Source organism: Cucurbita moschata, unplaced genomic scaffold (assembly GCF_002738365.1).
Source record: "Cucurbita moschata cultivar Rifu unplaced genomic scaffold, Cmos_1.0 Cmo_Scf00018, whole genome shotgun sequence".
Lineage (NCBI taxonomy): Eukaryota > Viridiplantae > Streptophyta > Magnoliopsida > Cucurbitales > Cucurbitaceae > Cucurbita > Cucurbita moschata.
Genome location: NW_019268534.1, coordinates 2,106,292 through 2,124,131, shown reverse-complemented (window position 1 = coordinate 2,124,131; position 17,840 = coordinate 2,106,292). Strand labels below are relative to the sequence as shown.

The window sequence follows — 17,840 nt, the reverse complement described above, 5'->3', positions numbered from 1 at the left end:
TGATTCGCTCGTAAAAATATTCAGAATAATTGATACAATTATAAGTTTCAAATATTCTCTACGTATGACTAGAAATAAAGTATTCTAAAATATGTCAATCAAGATCAGGAAAGTAGAAAACATATGGTAACCAATGAAACTATATTGGAATTGTACCTTTTCTACATTTCTGAAGATATTCTTCTTGAAATCTTGTAAATTTTGAAGCAAGAAGGCCGAAGTTGAAGCACATTGCCTGGTCCATCATTAAAAATAATGTCTTTCTAACACTCATTATGTTCTAAATGTGAAAATGAGTTGACTAAGAACCTGAGTAATTGCTAGAAGAATCATACTGACATGGTGGAGAATAAACATTGCACCAAGCCTGCCTCCTACAGCGACCAGTCAGTCAAAAAAATTTATGGCAAACATTGACCTCTAAGTTTAAGTAATAAAATTGTAAGCCTACCGTGAAAGTGTCCCCCAGCTGCGTTAGTTTGGTTGCCAATTGAGCTAATCAGAAATTTGAACAAATGGAAGTTGCTTGCTTCTCAGTATGTCTTTTTTCTCAAAACTGGTTTCCGTACTTCTTTCTTTGTTGTTACTGTGAACCCGGATGTTGATGTTCCCACCGTGGCTTGATAAAAATCTTTGAGTCTTTAAACAAAAGATGAGTTAAAGGAGTTATAATTCTCGCACAGGCTGTCCCGAATAGTTGATTTGAAGAAAATGTATTCGTATTACCTTGGAATGCTGGCAAAAATGATGATCACGAAGATTCCGCTAACGAGCGGGAGTACCGGAGCTGGAGACAAGTCCTGCAGAACAAGGAGGGGGGAGGTTGGGAAGGAGGAAGGGAGAAAGAGAGCAGTTAGTTACTAAACTAGCCAAGTGGAAGTGCAACAAAATTGAGATGAACTTCAGCTAAGTTTCCTGGAAGATTGGAACAAAAGTGCTAAATGGCAGAGAGTATCACTAACCAGTTTGTGGTGATAATCTTCAATTTTGTATTTCAGTGGGCCCAGGTTAATTTGATTATTCTCCTCCAAATCAGCCTCAATTGTGCTTGACTCAAATTTGATGGTGCCTAACGGCTCATTTGATCGTAGCTTCACAAGGTACTTGCCCTTAGGTAAGCCCTTCACCTGGAAAAAGTTTGATAGTGGAAGAGGGAATACGGACTCAACTTTAGATGTCTCACTCGCTGACTTGATTTCCACTTGCAAACCTGACTTTAGTCCCTCAATTTTCTTTCCTTCAACATGGCCACTCAAAATGGTAAATTCAGGGCGTTCAAAGACCAGGAAATCCAATCCCTTGACATCTTCTGATCCAACCTACGAAAATTGTTCAATATATAAATTTCAGAAAACAGTAGCATTAGGAATGGATACACTTGCATATGTTTTACGAAGTTCCCATGTAAAATTGGCTACATCAGACCTTGGCAGTTATTGCTCCAGGAGATGCACGCTCAATTCTGGCACCGCCCTGATCCTCTCTTTGAACTACTCTTATTGTGTAAGTCGTCTCAGGGAGCAGTCCCCTCAAACGATAATGTCCGGATGCATCTGTCTTTGTTTCCTCAAAATACCCCTTTGTTTCTGATCTGGCCTCAACTGAAACACCTTCTTTTGGTTGGCCAGATAATAGCGTCACCACACCTATAGCGCTGAACAAGTTTAAAGGAACAACTTTAGCAGCTTGCAATACCGCAACTCTAACTTAATTCAACGTGTTTTACTTCAAAATCGCTTTTCCTCCTTTCTAGAGGATTGAATAGTTCAAGGGTTTCCCCTAGGGTTTTAATGTAAGAGGAATGACACGATTATAAGGAAAATGTTGGCATCCGAATTGTGATTCAGGAAAATGTTAACAGTGGCCTACTATGTAAATTGCGCAATCAGCTACCATTCCCTAAATGTAAATTGTCGTAATAATATTGCAAGAAATAGAATCTAGAGACGAGTACGTCAAGTTTTTTAGATAATATACTCTTAAAATGTGTCTGGAAGTATATTTCAATATCCTATAACTAATTCAACTAATTAATCACACTCCTTAAGTTTTGATAACCTTTTGAATACATAAAAAGGTTTTTAAAAATTGTGAAAAATACTACAAAGATGGAAAATAAAATTATTTAAACTCGCCATTCTCAAAGCACTCCAAAAACCTACTCCCAAAAACACACAGTAAATATGAAAGAAGAAAAAAACACATAGAGGAGGCAATAAGAAACCTGTAAGCCACACGGGTAGCCTGGAAACTAACTTCTCTGGATTCCCCAGAACCAAGTTCTATTGTCTGAGCTGCAGGTGAGAAGGCATACTCCTACAAAACAGAGTAAATTATCAAATTCATAGAGTATAAATTACAACAATAGTTTCAAAACACCTTATGATTACAGCCTTCAGTTTCTCATCAAAAATTAAAAAATAAATAATATTGTTGCAAAGCGTCCTAAATACTTTTGATGACTTACAACTGAATATTATACTCCAGTCCCCTGTATTAGACTATTAGTATTCTTACAACACAAATTTATATTATGTTCCACAAGAAGGTAACCTCGACAAAAGGCAATATCAACCCCAGTCATTCATAGAATAAGGTAACCAAAGTTACAAAGGAGTTTTCTGATATTAAGTTAATCTTGTTTTGACAATTTCAAGGATACTTCAGACTTCGTTTTTCAAGAGCCTAGGCTAAATATTTTCCTCTCTATCTATTGTAATATCTTTTCATCAAGATAAAAGTAAATAACTCTTCCCTGAGATTAAGAAGTTCAAATTAAAACGTTATGGAAGAAAAATCCTTTTTCTGTTTAACTGACAATCATGTTTTAGACATTACAAGAGGGAGGATGAGATGTCCTCCAATAGGAAAAAGAAGTAACAACAAACTAGACCATCTAAAAGACAGAGAATCAAACGTGAAAGGTAGGCTCTTTCCCAGAAATTTCCAAATAACCAAATTGAAGCAAATACGATGGATTCTTTTGAACGAGCACAAATTATCAACAATGAAACGTTTAACATCCAAAAGGGGCCCAAAGGAATTTCAAAATAAGTATCAAAATAATTCATGTTAAATCCTCATACCACCAATATGGTCCCAACTATTGTATATACTACTACAGACGACCAAGGACGAAACAAAACAGAACATTTTAAATAAAATTTTCATGTACCTTCAGTAGTGGACGCAAATAGAAAGTTCCAGGGAAAAGATCATTGAAGAGGAAAACTCCACCAGCATTAGACACTGAGTTATTTCTATAGCCATTGTCACCACTCAGAGATAATAGAACTGAAGGAATAGGTTCTTCACTATTATCTCTAGCATGAATTTTCACAGAAACTTGACCAAGCTTCTGACATGAAAATGAATAAGGTCCAACATGCTCCAAATGAAAGCCAGACTGCAAATTGAGATGTTAGCAAAAATGGGAAAAACAGTTGGCAAAGATGAGAAACAGATATTCTGCCTGAGCACCAAAAAATAAAGATGTATGGATTTACGATCTTGCTCACTGAAGAAGAGATGATCAGGTTTAAAATCTCTCTTATTGATAAGGAGTGGCATTGAAAGATAAGAAAGTAAATCAAAGAGTGTTCATCATGCGGTTAGAATAGTCCAGTTCAAGTTTCGGAGGTAATGAACTACATGGTGGCTCACTGATCAATTTATCATATGTGTGCAATCTGAGTAAATTTGTTTTATTATTATATGTGTGGTAAGAGTGAAATCAGTATAAAGTTGAGTAACTGCTAGTCATGGGAATCAGCAGAGAGAATGGTGCAACCTAGAATGGGAATTCTCCAAGAGCACTAACAAATGAAAGCAGAAATTATAAATTCTTGACTACGTTAGGCAAATAACAGAGAATGCAAAATGACTGTCAAAATAAATATTACGGACCTTCATAGCCTCAACTCTGTAAGTTATGTCATCATATAAAGGTCCCCCAACAAACGAGCCTTCAACATCAGTGGCAGTTTGAAATACCAACTCCCCATTCTTGAGGGAAGCAGTGGAACTGTCTCCAGCAGCAATAATCCTGATATGAACCCCAGAAAGAGGAGGAGAAACTGATCCTTCAATGTATAAACCCAACCTACCAAAAAATGTAGGGATAGAATCTTGACATCCATCATTTTTCACCAAGACCTGATGAAGACATATTGGACATTAAGCTTACAGTAATGATCATTTAATACCTCTTAAACTTGAAAAGAAAAAGAAAAACTAGCTCACATTGTGTTGTCTAGGATAAAATAAGATCTTCTTCTCCTGATTCCTACAACCATAGTCCTGAGTTAAAAACATTGCAGTGCAGAAATAGCTCAAAGAATTTAACTTAAAAGTGATCAGATAAGCGAAGGTTCAAATTCTTCTTTAATGGCACCCGAACATTGTCTCTTTTCTCTTCTTCTTTTTTTTTTTTTTTTTTTTTTTGGGGGGGGGGGGGGGNGGGGCAAGACATAGGAAGTTCATTTCACTCAAACCTCCAACAAATTCTTCATTCAACATCAGCTGAAATGATATGCACACAAAACAAAGCCCGTCAACTAAATATAAAAGAGAGGACAAATCCCAAGCTAAAGGATTGCACGCGCACACACAGAGAGACATATACAAGAAAGGACAAAGTCCAAGCTAAATAATAAGAACATCCCACATCACCCAAGAACCTAATAGAAAGAAAGTACTCCTCCATTACTGTATTTGTGTCACTAAAATGTAAGAATGGGTGCTCAGGATGCAAGTGAAAAAATACAGGTAAGTTTCAATCAGAGGGATAAGGTTCTCTATCCATATATATCAAACAATCAAGTTTAGTTCATCAAAAAGTGGCACCTAGATAGTATTCAAAGTATGCAGACCTGGTATCCACAGGAACAAAGGTAATTTCCTCTCCAAAGCTAGCCCAAACAGAGTACTCGTACAAGGCAGAATTCAGTTGATCCTTGACATCGGAGGAAAGTTTGGCTTCAGTATTATCAATCACACTGCCTCCAGCACCCACAATGTTCAACAGAATACTCTCAGGTAATTCATATGCACCAAGTGAGACTGGATCAACATTAATTTGCCCCTTCACTAGATACTTTTCTCCTCTCAAATAGATGGGCTGTCAAATATTTGACAAAAAGAAGAGGAAAAATTTGGTCTCACATATAATATACAGAAGTATAATCATCAAACACAAATTTGTAACAGTACAAAACCTCTAGGTTTAATGTATCTATTTTAGTGGATGAGCCCCCAAAGAAGATACAAGAGTTGGAAAACTGAACTTCGTGCACTCCAGGAGACTCCACACATATGTGCTGAGAACCTTTCTGCATAACACAGGAACCAATTACAGTGTCGTGCCTGGTACACCCATAGAGAGTAAAACAAAATCTCGGAGCTTGAAGAAGAACTAACCTTGATTTTCAAGGTCATAGGTGATCCATTCATTTGAGAAAGATAGGTATCCACATCATGAGTAGATATGACGTTAACCCAGTAACCTTTTTGAATAAATTCAATTCCATGTACATCCTCAATACCAACATCCACTTCAATTGAGTTTTGCTCCCAGCACCAATCATCTTTACCAAGCACGCCTTGAGTGGAAGAGTGTGAGGCCTATTAAAAGATAACTACTCAGCATGTTTTTTAGAGAGAAAAATTACTATAATTTCAATGATGTGATGAAATTACAAAAAGAAGGCAGATTTCCTATGACCTCGGAATGACAAAAAGAAAGTGTCCAATGGGATGTGAGATAAGAGACAGTCAAATATTTAAGAAAGGGTAATTTTTACACCAGAAAAACCAGAGATTCAAGAAAATGATTGAGGGATCTCTCTTTTCACAAAATATGAGACTGTTTCCTCTACCTAGAAAACTCTAATAAGATTGCACCAAAGAATCCCCTTTTTGCCCTTGAAAGGATGCCCAAGCAGAACATATGAGGAGACAGAAAGTGCTAATAATCACATAAAATTTAAAAAATATTCCATGGAAAAGAAACATTATATTAATAAGTAAAATGATGGGATGATCCAAATGGCATAAACCCTTTCCAGCACCCATACCAACAACAACGCTACAACTCAGATGAAATTCAAAATATAAAGCGCAGGGCAGGGGAAAACTATGCACAAATTCCATCTACAACCAAGTTCTGTAATTTTCTATGACCATATCAAATAGGCACAAACTCAGAAGTAGCCAAAGAAAAAATATAAACGGCAAGGTAAGATAGCTATACCTCTATCCTGTATTTACCAGGGATGACACCTTGAAATTGAAACTCATTACTTTTATCTGTCAAACTGATAGTCCTCTTCTCACTAATAAGATTACCAGCCAATTTCTGAAGGGTAATAGATACTGATGAACCACATCTCTCTTTGCATGTTACAGAACCGAGTATATTGACTAGTGCCTTGATAACCAATTGTAAGAAAAAGAATAAATCAACAGAAGCAGATAAAGAAAACCTTATCATGGGAAGAAACTAACAAATAGTCTGAAAGCAGGAAGATGAGAATATCCTTTTTAATATTATTCATGGCTTCATGAATAGTCTACAAGCAGCTAGAGTACCATAAGACTAAAGCTCCACAGAAATTCAGAATATTACCTGTGAAAAAGCAACATTCAGTAAGGGGCTTTTGACTGTAACATCAACATAAGATGGCGAGAACAGTAGTCCAGGAGCACTTTCTGGAGAAATTGCCATAGCAGATAGGCGATATTCACCAGGTGGGACCTGAAAGATGCGTAACACAATAAGAGACATGGCTAGATAGAAGACTCAAGAAGGTAAAAGGATCTCACTAACAAAAATAACGTGCAGAATTGCCAAAATATCAAAATACAAAAGCAAAGTGTTGAGACCCTATTTAAAAGCATTGAGACACTAGTCTATGAATTAAAATAAAGCATCAATGCCCATCTCATCCTGGCGTCCCTGTGTTGTTTAGCGCTTAACACTATGGTCTACAATGTCTCAACCCCCACTGAGATCATCTCAATATTGCTGTAAGTTTCCTTATAAAAAGGTAACGAAAGTCTGCACTGCAAGGGAAGAATTTTGGAGAGAAAAGAGGGAAATTTCGATTGGGAATAAATTGGAGGGCAAGGAAACTATTGGACAACAAAAAAAATTGAAAATTCCTTTTTTTCTTTGAACTCGGTCCCCCAATGGCCTTCAATTGCTAGGCCTTTTTGTAAATATGACCTCACATAGGAGTCCCTTCTTATAGTTTTTTTCCTCCTTTTTGTGGGGGCCTTTTTTTTTTTTTTTTTTGGTATGCCCTTCTATATTATTTCATTTTTCTCAATGAAATCTCGATTTCTTGTTCCAAAAAACTAATAAATAAATAAATAATAATCTCCATCCAACTTTGGCTAATAGGAGGAATGTAAAAAGTATTGCCACTACTTCGTGGAAACATACCTCAAAACAAAAGTTGCCACTTTCATCAGTTTGTTTGACTTGAGGTTTAACATTTTCTGGTCCATGAGTCAATGCTACCTAAAGGTCAGAAGGTCAGAACATAATATGGAAACAAATCATTTGACATGCAAAGTACATTTACAAAGAGAGATTAAGGGATATAAATATTGCCTTGGTCTTGTAACCATCTCCAATAGTCTGAACAACACCACAGACATCATAAAAAGTTGCTTTAATATCAGCAACAGAAATCATGTTTGGCAGTACCTGAATATGCAAATAAAGAAGGAATAAGAACGGACAAGAAAATAACACCTCCTTCGTATTGAATTGAAGACTACTAATTCCTACATAGACTTTAGTGTCGCAGCAAGAGTAATATATATTACTGAAGCTTAAGAGCAAAAGCATGAAGATATTTTTTAATTGATACCCTACCAAATAGTTGTCCAGTTTGTTGAATTTGAAATGCTCCTTTCTAGCTTCAATTGTATAATGGCTAGAAGTAACCTAAAACATTAAAACAATTATTAAAATAATGATCTTAATCATCAAAATTATATAGAGTACATTAATAGAAAAACAAATGTAATCATACAAACACACGCTAAAGAGTAACCTAAAATAAACTACTGTTCAACTCTAACAAGAATTTACAACTATCATTCAGGGATTTGAACTTCAAATTATGCCAGGGGAGCTAGCAGATGTTTGGCTTCCAATTTGATGGATAAGGCGTAAAAGAACCATTTGAATAAAATAGCTGGCAGGGTATTAATGCTGAAGGTAACCTGAGCATATAGCAAAGGAATCATAAGATTATTTACCATTGTTAAAAGAAGTCGGCACCAATTTTTAGAGTAGCCAATAGATTAATCTGCTGAAGAGTTTGAAGGCCTTCAGATATTTTTAATAATAAAGAAAATTTCTACAGAGGCTACTATCAGTCTAGTGTTCAGATGTTTTTGGGTCAAGAATGATCACAACCTTATCGGGACTGAAATGATCGTCCCTGCACAATGGGTACTTCTATCCCTGAATGTCATTGGATATTGGTGTTTTCTCATCATTCTTATAACTTTTGTGTTTTCTTTTTGAAAGAGAAATGAAGTATGAGAATTTCATCGATAGCATGAAATTACAAAATCATTCTTATAACTGTCACTTGACGTATATACACAGGTGTGCCACCCCCATGAGTGGATAGGAGAGGAAAAAGACTTAACAGAAAGGAACCTGACTTTTCCAGTACAAATTGAACACTGAGGCCACTTTTGTTTATAGTATACAGAATTTAGCCTCTTGATGGAGTTCAAACCACAACATCTTTTATAAACACAATATTTCCATAATTATTATAAATTGGAAAGCATTTATGTGATATTTTTTCTTTGAGAGGGGGTTTCCTGTACTAGACATATTTGGATGGCTTGAATATACTTCCTTGTAAGTTTCTTATAAATAATAATAATTAATTAATTAAATTAAATTAAATTAAATAAAAAGTGTTCTGACTTCTGACTACAACCAGATGATATTCAACTAAAATAAAAGAAATTACGTAAAAACTTCATGAACAGATAAGATTGCTTTACCACTGACCATTTATTCGAATAGCTATCATAGCAATTCCAGTGTGCACAAAACAAGAACTAAACTCTTGAGTAGTAGAATTTGTTTTTTTGTTTTTTTTTCTTTATTAATCAGTGAGTCATGAAACAATATATTATACCTGATCAAGCTTGTAGAACCCTTTCTTGTCAGTGACTGCTCTTTCATGACCATCCACTATAATTTTGACACCTTCAACTCCTGAGTCATTCGCATCAACAACACGGCCGCCAACAGAAAATCCAGTAACCTAAGCAAACCAGCAAGAATCAGAAAACTTTGATTTTTTTTTAAGTCAAAGTAAATAAACACTCATTAAATTACACTTATACATGGTAACTTCCAACTTATTCAATTCATGCCTAAAGAAGGTACAAGATTAAGACGATGACATTTTGGTGAAGCTTAACCCTATTACGCTCTTCTCTTCTACTTGCTTGATGAAGCTTAACCCCAGGAAATTTTTCTCGTCTTTTATTTTCTTTTTTACATCAACAATGTTTCTTCACTCTCATCAGAATAAAAACTAAAAGTGGCAGTTTTTTTTTTTTTAACAAGAGACAACTTCTCATTGATATAATGAAAAGGAATAAATGTTCGAGGGATACAAACTCCCAAAGGGGGTGAAAAAGAAAAAAAAAAGTACAAATATCATATACTACCAAATAGAGATTAGCCACGAAAATAAATAAACATTTAAAGAAGCAAGAACTTTTCCAACAACTTTGTCCGAAAGACTTAGAAACAAACAAACCAACAAAAAAGAAGCTCCATACTCCATATATAAGTAAACTTGGATAAACTACATAAAAGGCTAAAACCCAACTCAATTATGGGTATCGGTCAGGATGGAAACAAAATTATATGTAGACTGACTGTTTCTTATTAACAAGAAATGAAACTTTTCGTTGATGAAATGTAAATTCGCTGTTATATTGGAGACAGAGAAAAAGAAAATATAGGCACGAGGAAATTCAGAAGACCAAACTAATTGATTTGGCCTTAGTTTCACCTGCTTTAAAGTTTTTTTCATTTTTCAAATTATTAAGAAAAAAAAAAAGTGAAGAAGCACCATGACAAGAAACTTCGATAGCACGTAGGGATCATGCTAGATCGTATACTTATACAATCCTCTAATTCAAGTTCAATAAACTGCTGACAGTACATGGTGGAAATAACATTCGGTACCTGAAATTTTTGAGAAATTGTAATGTGTTGGTGCTCAACATTCACAGAGATGATGCTAGGTGAAACATCAAAAATAGTATTTTCACCCTTATAGTACGGCAAAAGCTCATAACGGCCTGTAGGAAAATTAACCAATTAAGATTAGGCACATGAAAGATGCTACAGCTGCTGATATTTGTTGTAATTCAGACAGAAAATTTCTTTTTAGTTCAGAAAAAATTTAGAACTAAAACTCAGAGGGAAAATTTTAAATGACATCAAAAGAAAAGGTTTAAAACAAAAATATAAACTAAGCCTCCTACAATTAGCCACTGGAATAATAGTCCAGAGAAACAAGCAACCCTAGTTCAACTCCACGGAAGAACTTTGATAATTAGAATGGTTGACAACCAATAAATAGATAATTACCGCAAGGTATCGCTTGGAATCTAAACATCCCATCAGCATCAGATACAGCATGACATAGAGCTTTTCTTTGTCCAGGAGAATTACCAGGACCTTGTGGACAATCAACCTCTTTAACATCGTCTGAGAATAAATAAAAATGAACTCCCAAAATTGGGTTTCCCTACCAAAACAAACACACAAACTTACTGTCTACACATAAAAGATGGTGAAAAGAAAGCTTGCTTGAAGTGGAAATCCAAAAGCTGAAAACAAAAAATCTCATCTTATAAGATAGGGTTCGTTAATGGATTTCCTAGTTCAATTATCTCAACAACAACAACAACAAAAAAAAAAAAAAAAAAAAAAAAAAAAGAAGGCTTCTGTATTTTTTTCTCAAAACGCAACACTTTGAGGTTATGATTAAAATGTGTTCTGGTCACAACAATATCAACCAAATAAAAATAAAATAATAGAAGAGAGTAGAATGTTCAGAAAAAAAATAATGGAGGAATAACTGTGAGTGTTGTTCCCAAAGGACTGTTTACCTGAGCAACAACAAATCCACGGACATCATAACCTGTGACATAAAAGAATTCATTGACAATACTGTTTCCAAAGCCCAATTCAACCTGCATAAAAGATCCCTCGTTATAAATGACCCATAAATCCCAATCCTGTCAATAATCATATTAAAACTTGCTGTGGAATAGGACACTAGAGGTGTGACTCAGTAGAAATTAAAATCACCAATAGAGGGGCACGGTAACCTTAAAACTAAAAATGATTTAGGAGTCGAGGGATGAAAAGCACCACACCTCTGTGGAACCTCTAACTTCAACTTTTAAGTCGGGGTGTGAAGCGTGTAAGTTATATCTCCCTGCACCATTGAGTGTAAATGTAAAACATAAATCTAATGCATCAAAAATTTGGACACTCGTTTTCAAAGGAATGTGGTCTAAAGGGGGAAATAACAATCTGAGGGACCAACAAAATACAGGTACTACATATAGATGATTGAACAGATCTGCCAAAGGCAATTAGCCTTCTAAAAAATTAAAAAAATCTCGTGAAGTCTTTTTTTTTTCTTAAAAAGAAAATAAATAAATAAATAAAAGAAAGAAAAAAACAGCCTTTCAAAATGGATAAGAGTTTAGTAGCATCTTATAACACTTCGCACTGCAATTAACAGGTCATATGTTAACCATATTACCCAGTATAGTCAGTTCCAATTCTTTTTTCACTACAAGTTGGAAAAAGGTCTAAACGGTAATTTAAAAACTCAACTAGCATTTGGAGAAAATGTAATATGACAAACTTTAAGCTAATTAAATTTTTTTTTTAAAAAAAAAAAAAATCTTCAAACCTGGTATAATATTTGAGAAAAGATAATTCCCTTCATGTGAAGTCAATGCCGAAGTTACAACGTCACCATTAGGAGACAAAAGTTCAACGTTTACATTTGCTGGACCACCATTCATATTTGAACAGCTCTCTCCCCCAATAGCCCCTGTAACTCTACCAGATAATGTAAACCTGCAATAAAAGATGTTCAACAGTAGATTTTATTATACACAATTATACGCGTTGAGAAATAAAAAGATATTTGGAAAAACTCAACAAAAAATAAACAAACAAACCCTGTGAAACGAAAATTTATATCCTCATTCCCGTTGCAGCCAGTGTCATCAACAAGAACAGGAACCTAAGAAAATTTTGTCCATGGCAGAAATTAAGGAAAGTCAATATTTACAACTGAGCCATGTATCCAAGAAAATTTGAAATGCTTGATAGTAATGTTATAAAAAAGTGGCAGGTGATTAACCTTATCTGGATCCCAAGACCACCCTTCTGGTCCATTTATCGTAATTACGAAGGAACCCTGTAAATTGAGGTGATCAATATGAAAAATTAAACAATATCCTCCAATAGTAATATGGCTAGCACTCGTAGACCAAAGAAAGAGTGGAGTTCCCATTCAGTCTGTCGTGAGAAATGTATTCTGCGAATATCTACGTTAAAATACCTTGTCATACACTGGAATGAAGTAGTAGCCATTAGGAGCACATTGAGTTCTGTCCTTAACCAATCCATCCACTGTTCGAAGCTCAACCTGCAATACAATGAATAAAAATACGACTCGAGTATTAGTTACAATGTTGCCTCAGCAGATATTCGAATGTAGAAACTAAAGTTTAGTATATTCAATTTCCTATCATTCAGCTTCCTGGACTCGATTGAAAATTCTAAGTTCAAGGAATCATATATCATAAACTTTCGACCAAAAACGGTTGTCGAGCTGAAATAGTAACAAAAGAGGCACAAAAAATGATACATACCGTAATACGAGAATAATCAAACTTTCCGTCATTCGGCTTCCTGGACTTGATTAAGGACGAACTTGCCTGCAACATGAAAGATCTAAATTAAGTAGCGATAAAGAAGAACGAAAACAAAACTCCCGCTTCCATAAATCTAAATCTCGCAGTTCACGAGGTCCAGTCAATACTTCAAATCCTGAGCATGCGCACTAAAATTCAGATCAGGAGCTACAAAAACAAGCAAGCTTAATATTTCTAAGATGCTTCGCAGCTCATGCTCAATCATTCTCACTCGAAGCCTACATCATCTAACGGTTAATATCTCAGTCCAAACTCCAAGCTCCAAATGAAACTCCCGCGCATTCTCCGATCAGTCATATATAACGACTCGGATAAGCAAGTCCATTTACCTCGACGAATCCACCACAGCCATGGATTGAATCGGCGGAAGCCACTGAAATTGAATAGATTAAGATTGCAAAGCAAAGTGCAGCTGCTTCGAGCACCATTCTACGAACGATTGGAACTCCACGCTACTATCAGACCGGAAGAGCAGATCTGGTTACTAGCATGGAAAGAGAAGACCGGAAGAACTGGCCTTACTACAGCGACTACAGGCCTTCCGGTGAGTCGCCACTGGGTTTACGATATTTCAGCTATGCCCATATAATACAATTTAATTTCTGCAATCCTTAAATTCAAGAATTCAATTAAAAATTAAAATAAAAAATAAAAAATTGATAAATTTTTGCAGGAATATATATATATATATACCGTTTGTATAAATTAATCGTCAATTTAGTTAATTTTTTTAAATGAATTAATTTATTAAATATAAAATTAGGTTTTATGTCTATGAAATTAAATTTTTATATTTTGTATTTGCTAGGCTTATAAATTTTTAAAAATATTGAATAATATATTAAAATAAAATTGAATATAATTTAAAATTTTTGGGATTTAATAGACCGTATAAACCTAATATATATCAAAATAAAAGTTTAATATATAATCTTAAGGAAATGAGTCATCATAATTGGGCCGGTCCATGGATAAACCGAACCCGGCCCATTTCGTTTTTCCAGCGTCTTTTACCTGGAAAAAGAAAGTAGAAAATAAAAATAAAATAAAATAAAAATTCAAAACGAAAACTTGGAACTCGAGATTCTTTCTGTTTCGAACAAAAGGGCTACTGAATTCACAAAAGGCTTTTCAACTGCCAGATTTATTGCCTCTGCAGAGAAATTCGCGGCGGTTTGAGAAATTTCAGGTACTTATTGTAATTCTTCCCTCGTGAAATCCACAACGCTTCTTCATCGAAGTTATTCCATGAGTTTGTTGAATCATTCGGCATCTGGTTTGCTTGAAAATTTTCATTATCTGGGGATTAGTTTAGATAACTGGATGATTTAACTTTGATCTATTTGATTCAATTAGTATCATGCGAGGTCATGGATTGGTTGTCGCTTGCACTCTTGTGGGTTGGTCGGTGGATCGTGGTTCAGAGCTTGTTTGTAGATTTCAGTTGATTATTGTTAGATAGTTCAGAATTGATGGTGTTTAGACGAGAGATTTTCCTTTTTTAGTAATTATGTGATGAGTTTCTTGATTTACTTTTTCCATACACTTGTGAATCATGTGTTTTAAATGCCACCTACCTTCATATGCTCGCTACGGCGCTGCATGGATTTCCAGCTTTAGAGTTGTAAGAATTTTGTGAAGTGGAACAATATTTCTGATTCTGTAAATTTGGATTTGGAATGACTTGTATAAACTATGAAGTTCTAAGGACTCATATTCTTCTTTATGGATTCCTGCAGTGGAACTCTCTCTAGCTTGAAACTGAAGCGAATTTATGGCAAGGATTAAGCCGCAAACTTTGCTTCAACAAAGCAAAAAGAAGAAAGGACCCTCGCGGATTGGTCTTACAACAATTCTGACATGCAGCTTGATTGTTGCTTTGTTCGTGTTTCTCCTTCATACCACATACAGACATTGGTCTTACAGGTTAGTATCAGAGCGGTCATTTTCCCGACTTCGTATTCTCATGAAATTGATGAGAATTTCAATACTTATATGGTTGAGATTCAGAATATAATTCAATATTTCTGTATGATAATTGTTTGGTATGTTTGTATGGAATTTGGAGCTGTTTTGAAATATCAACTACTGGCTAAACTTTTCTTCGTCCCAATTCAGGTCAAAACTTCAATCAGAGAATGGGTTTTCAGGTTCTGAGGTACGTAGGTCAATTTTGATTCTTATTTTAGAATGAAGTTGATGATTTCTAAGTTTATTTGTTAGCAGATTCAATTCACTTTTTCATTTTTTAATATTCTCCCTAATAATCCTTAATATAATTTTGCACATCACGGTGCAAGTTTATCTTCATAACGTAAAGTTTTCATTGCATTTTAAGAGCTTGGTATTATTTCATGATTTATCTCTACTTTTTGAGTCTGATCATTACTTGTTTTACAGACCGAAGCTTTACAGTTGGATGCAAAAAAAACAGATCTACCTGGATATGCTGTAGGTTTACCTTTATCCCCCATCTGCCTTTTATATCTTTAGATGTTTTCTAAAACAAAATTTTATCTTCTACTTCAGTATGAACTTGTGAATTTATAATAATCGTCATGTTTTCTCGCTGTTCTTAGGTTTTCAGTACTTCAAAGGGCACAATCGTTGTGGAACTTTACAAAGAAAGTGCCCCTGAAGTCGTTGATGAGTTTATTTATTTATGGTGAGCATTATAAGTATGAAACATATAATTTTCCATACTGTGGAGGGTCTTCATTTCATTTTGATTTAACAGTGGCTTGAGGAAAACATGTCAAATTGAATGTTGCCATTTGACACCGCCTTCAAAAAATGAAGTTTCAAAAGGGGCTCATTGTGCGTTTACTCTTTCCTGGCATAACGTTCGCCTGAAACTCTAATTTAATAATTTCCCATGGCTTGTCTGAAACTCTAATTTAATAGTTTGTCATGGCTTTTCTTTCTTTCTTTTAAATAGTATTACAATTTCGCATGGAATTAAACGTTCTCCTTTGAAACATTGGACTTTCAGTCAAAAGAATCGTTTTAGTGGAATGCTGTTTCACCATGTGATAAAACACTATTCAATTCAAGTGGGAAATAGCCAAGATCTTGGAGTCGCAGAAGATTGGATTCTGGGAGGAAAGCATCATAGTCAGCCTGATGCAAGGTTGGTGCCTCGTAATTCATTGTTGACGTTTGATATGTTACCGTTTTTCAATTTCGGTTGTACCTGATAGTTGTACTTTTTATGCACAATCAGTTTAAAACACGACGCTTTTCTAGTCGGGACCCCAAGGGGGAATCCCAAGAACAAGGGATTCGAGATTTTCATTACAACTGCACCAATTCCAGATCTTAGCGAGAAGCTGATTATCTTTGGGCGAGTAATTAAGGGAGAACACGTTGTACAGGTGAGAATAACTTTGGTTTCTGCTTTACGTTGTGAAGTACTTCTAACATGTTCACTTCTAATTGAGTTTAGTGAGTGAGAAATTTCAAATTCAAATTTCAGACCTGACTGAACTTCTTCCGCTAGAATATTCTTTACCTGACATCTTCTTACAGTTTTTTAGGAATCGATACACCTAATTAAGTTGTTTTCTGTTTCATTTCATTTGGTTGTTGTACTTGATGTAGTAACTATTCCTGCAAGATTATTGGTTGAACATCATCATTATATTGATGTCTGTGAAACATTGTATTCCTCAGGAGATTGAAGAGGTGGACACGGATGAGCATTATCGACCCAAATCTACGATCAAAATAAACGATATAACCTTGAGAATGAAAATATGAAGGAAGAGCATTTGGCATCTTGGGCTTCTACCTTTCAAGTAATTGTTTCCTCTTCTTCTAACTGACATATCGGTTACTGTAGGGGTAATTTTTCAGATAGAGATATGGCTTAGAATATTCATTCAAGCGTGTTCGTCCACGTTACCACGGTGTTAGCCTCTGGTGGCTGGGCTGGGAGAGGGAAGAGCTTGTCAAATTCCTTTTTCTTTTGTGTAATATGCTTTATTTGGGGACTTGATTTAGTTACTTCACTTGTTTCATAAACTTTGAAATGTTATACAGCAGGTTCTTGGATTTTTGAGTGGCCATCAGAACTCATCAATTAGGGAGATTCTTTTCACTTCTCTTTGGTGGGTAATTGATAGATCAAAACTTTCATATGTTCATTATTGGAATCTGTTATGAATGATGACCACCATTGTATATGAACTTCAAAATTATAGTAGCCTTTCAAATCATTGAGATTATTTGATCCAAGATGTTTTAGTTAGTTTAGATGGAACTTTCTAAGAGTTTAAGCTGTCTGATGCTCATTAAGTTTGAATCTTTGGCTTTCAAAGTATGTATCAACTCATCCATCAACTCATCGTGGGATAGTTGTTGTAACGATTCAGATCCACCGCTAGCAGATATTGTTCTCATTGGACTTTCTCTTTCAGGTTTTCCCTCAAGGCTATAAAACGCGTCTGCTAGGGGAAGGTTTTCCCTCAAGGCTATAAAATAGTCTGTAGGGGAAGGTTTTCCCTCAAGGCTATAAAATGGTATGCTAGGAGAAGGTTTTCCCTCAAGGCTATAAAATGGTATGCTAGGAGAAGGTTTTCCCTCAAGGCTATAAAATGGTATGCTAGGAGAAGGTTTTCCCTCACGGCTATAAAATGGTCTGCTAGGGGAAGGTTTTCCCTCACGGCTATAAAATGGTCTGCTGGGGGAAGGTTTTCCCTCACGGCTATAAAATGGTCTGCTGGGGGAAGGTTTTCCCTCACGGCTATAAAATGGTCTGCTGGGGGAAGGTTTTCCCTCACGGCTATAAAATGGTCTGCTGGGGGAAGGTT

General features: G+C 35.3%; 2 protein-coding genes across 3 annotated transcripts; one reads left to right on the top strand and one right to left on the bottom strand.

The window, feature by feature from the left end:
* Nucleotides 1-113: 113 nt before the first annotated feature.
* Nucleotides 114-13,599, bottom strand: LOC111456228 (nodal modulator 1-like). 2 transcript variants are annotated; one of them, XR_002712723.1, is made up of 28 exons: nucleotides 13,359-13,599; nucleotides 12,967-13,032; nucleotides 12,654-12,740; nucleotides 12,453-12,509; nucleotides 12,268-12,332; nucleotides 11,994-12,163; nucleotides 11,446-11,507; nucleotides 11,176-11,259; nucleotides 10,652-10,811; nucleotides 10,244-10,359; nucleotides 9,177-9,305; nucleotides 7,883-7,954; nucleotides 7,616-7,711; nucleotides 7,445-7,522; nucleotides 6,626-6,754; nucleotides 6,251-6,427; nucleotides 5,419-5,622; nucleotides 5,217-5,330; nucleotides 4,872-5,119; nucleotides 4,243-4,285; nucleotides 3,907-4,155; nucleotides 3,176-3,406; nucleotides 2,225-2,316; nucleotides 1,426-1,654; nucleotides 963-1,319; nucleotides 727-800; nucleotides 452-639; nucleotides 114-374 (listed from the first exon to the last, which is right to left on the bottom strand). XR_002712723.1 is itself a non-coding variant. In XM_023098042.1 (27 exons), the coding sequence occupies exons 1-27, from the start codon at nucleotides 13,455-13,457 to the stop codon at nucleotides 534-536; spliced, it is 3,594 nt and encodes a 1,197-aa protein (XP_022953810.1). In that variant the 5' UTR covers nucleotides 13,458-13,599; the 3' UTR covers nucleotides 114-533. The 2 variants fall into 2 exon arrangements, 1 of the variants encoding a protein (XP_022953810.1); XM_023098042.1 differs by having other exon boundaries at nucleotides 114-639.
* A 497-nt stretch (nucleotides 13,600-14,096) lies between these two features.
* On the top strand, nucleotides 14,097-17,255 carry LOC111456576 (peptidyl-prolyl cis-trans isomerase CYP21-4-like). Its single transcript, XM_023098503.1, has 8 exons — nucleotides 14,097-14,218; nucleotides 14,769-14,955; nucleotides 15,148-15,187; nucleotides 15,430-15,480; nucleotides 15,609-15,694; nucleotides 16,022-16,159; nucleotides 16,253-16,403; nucleotides 16,702-17,255. Exons 2-8 carry the CDS (start codon nucleotides 14,804-14,806, stop codon nucleotides 16,786-16,788), a joined length of 705 nt encoding a protein of 234 aa, XP_022954271.1. The 5' UTR covers nucleotides 14,097-14,218; nucleotides 14,769-14,803; the 3' UTR covers nucleotides 16,789-17,255.
* Nucleotides 17,256-17,840: the final 585 nt, after the last annotated feature.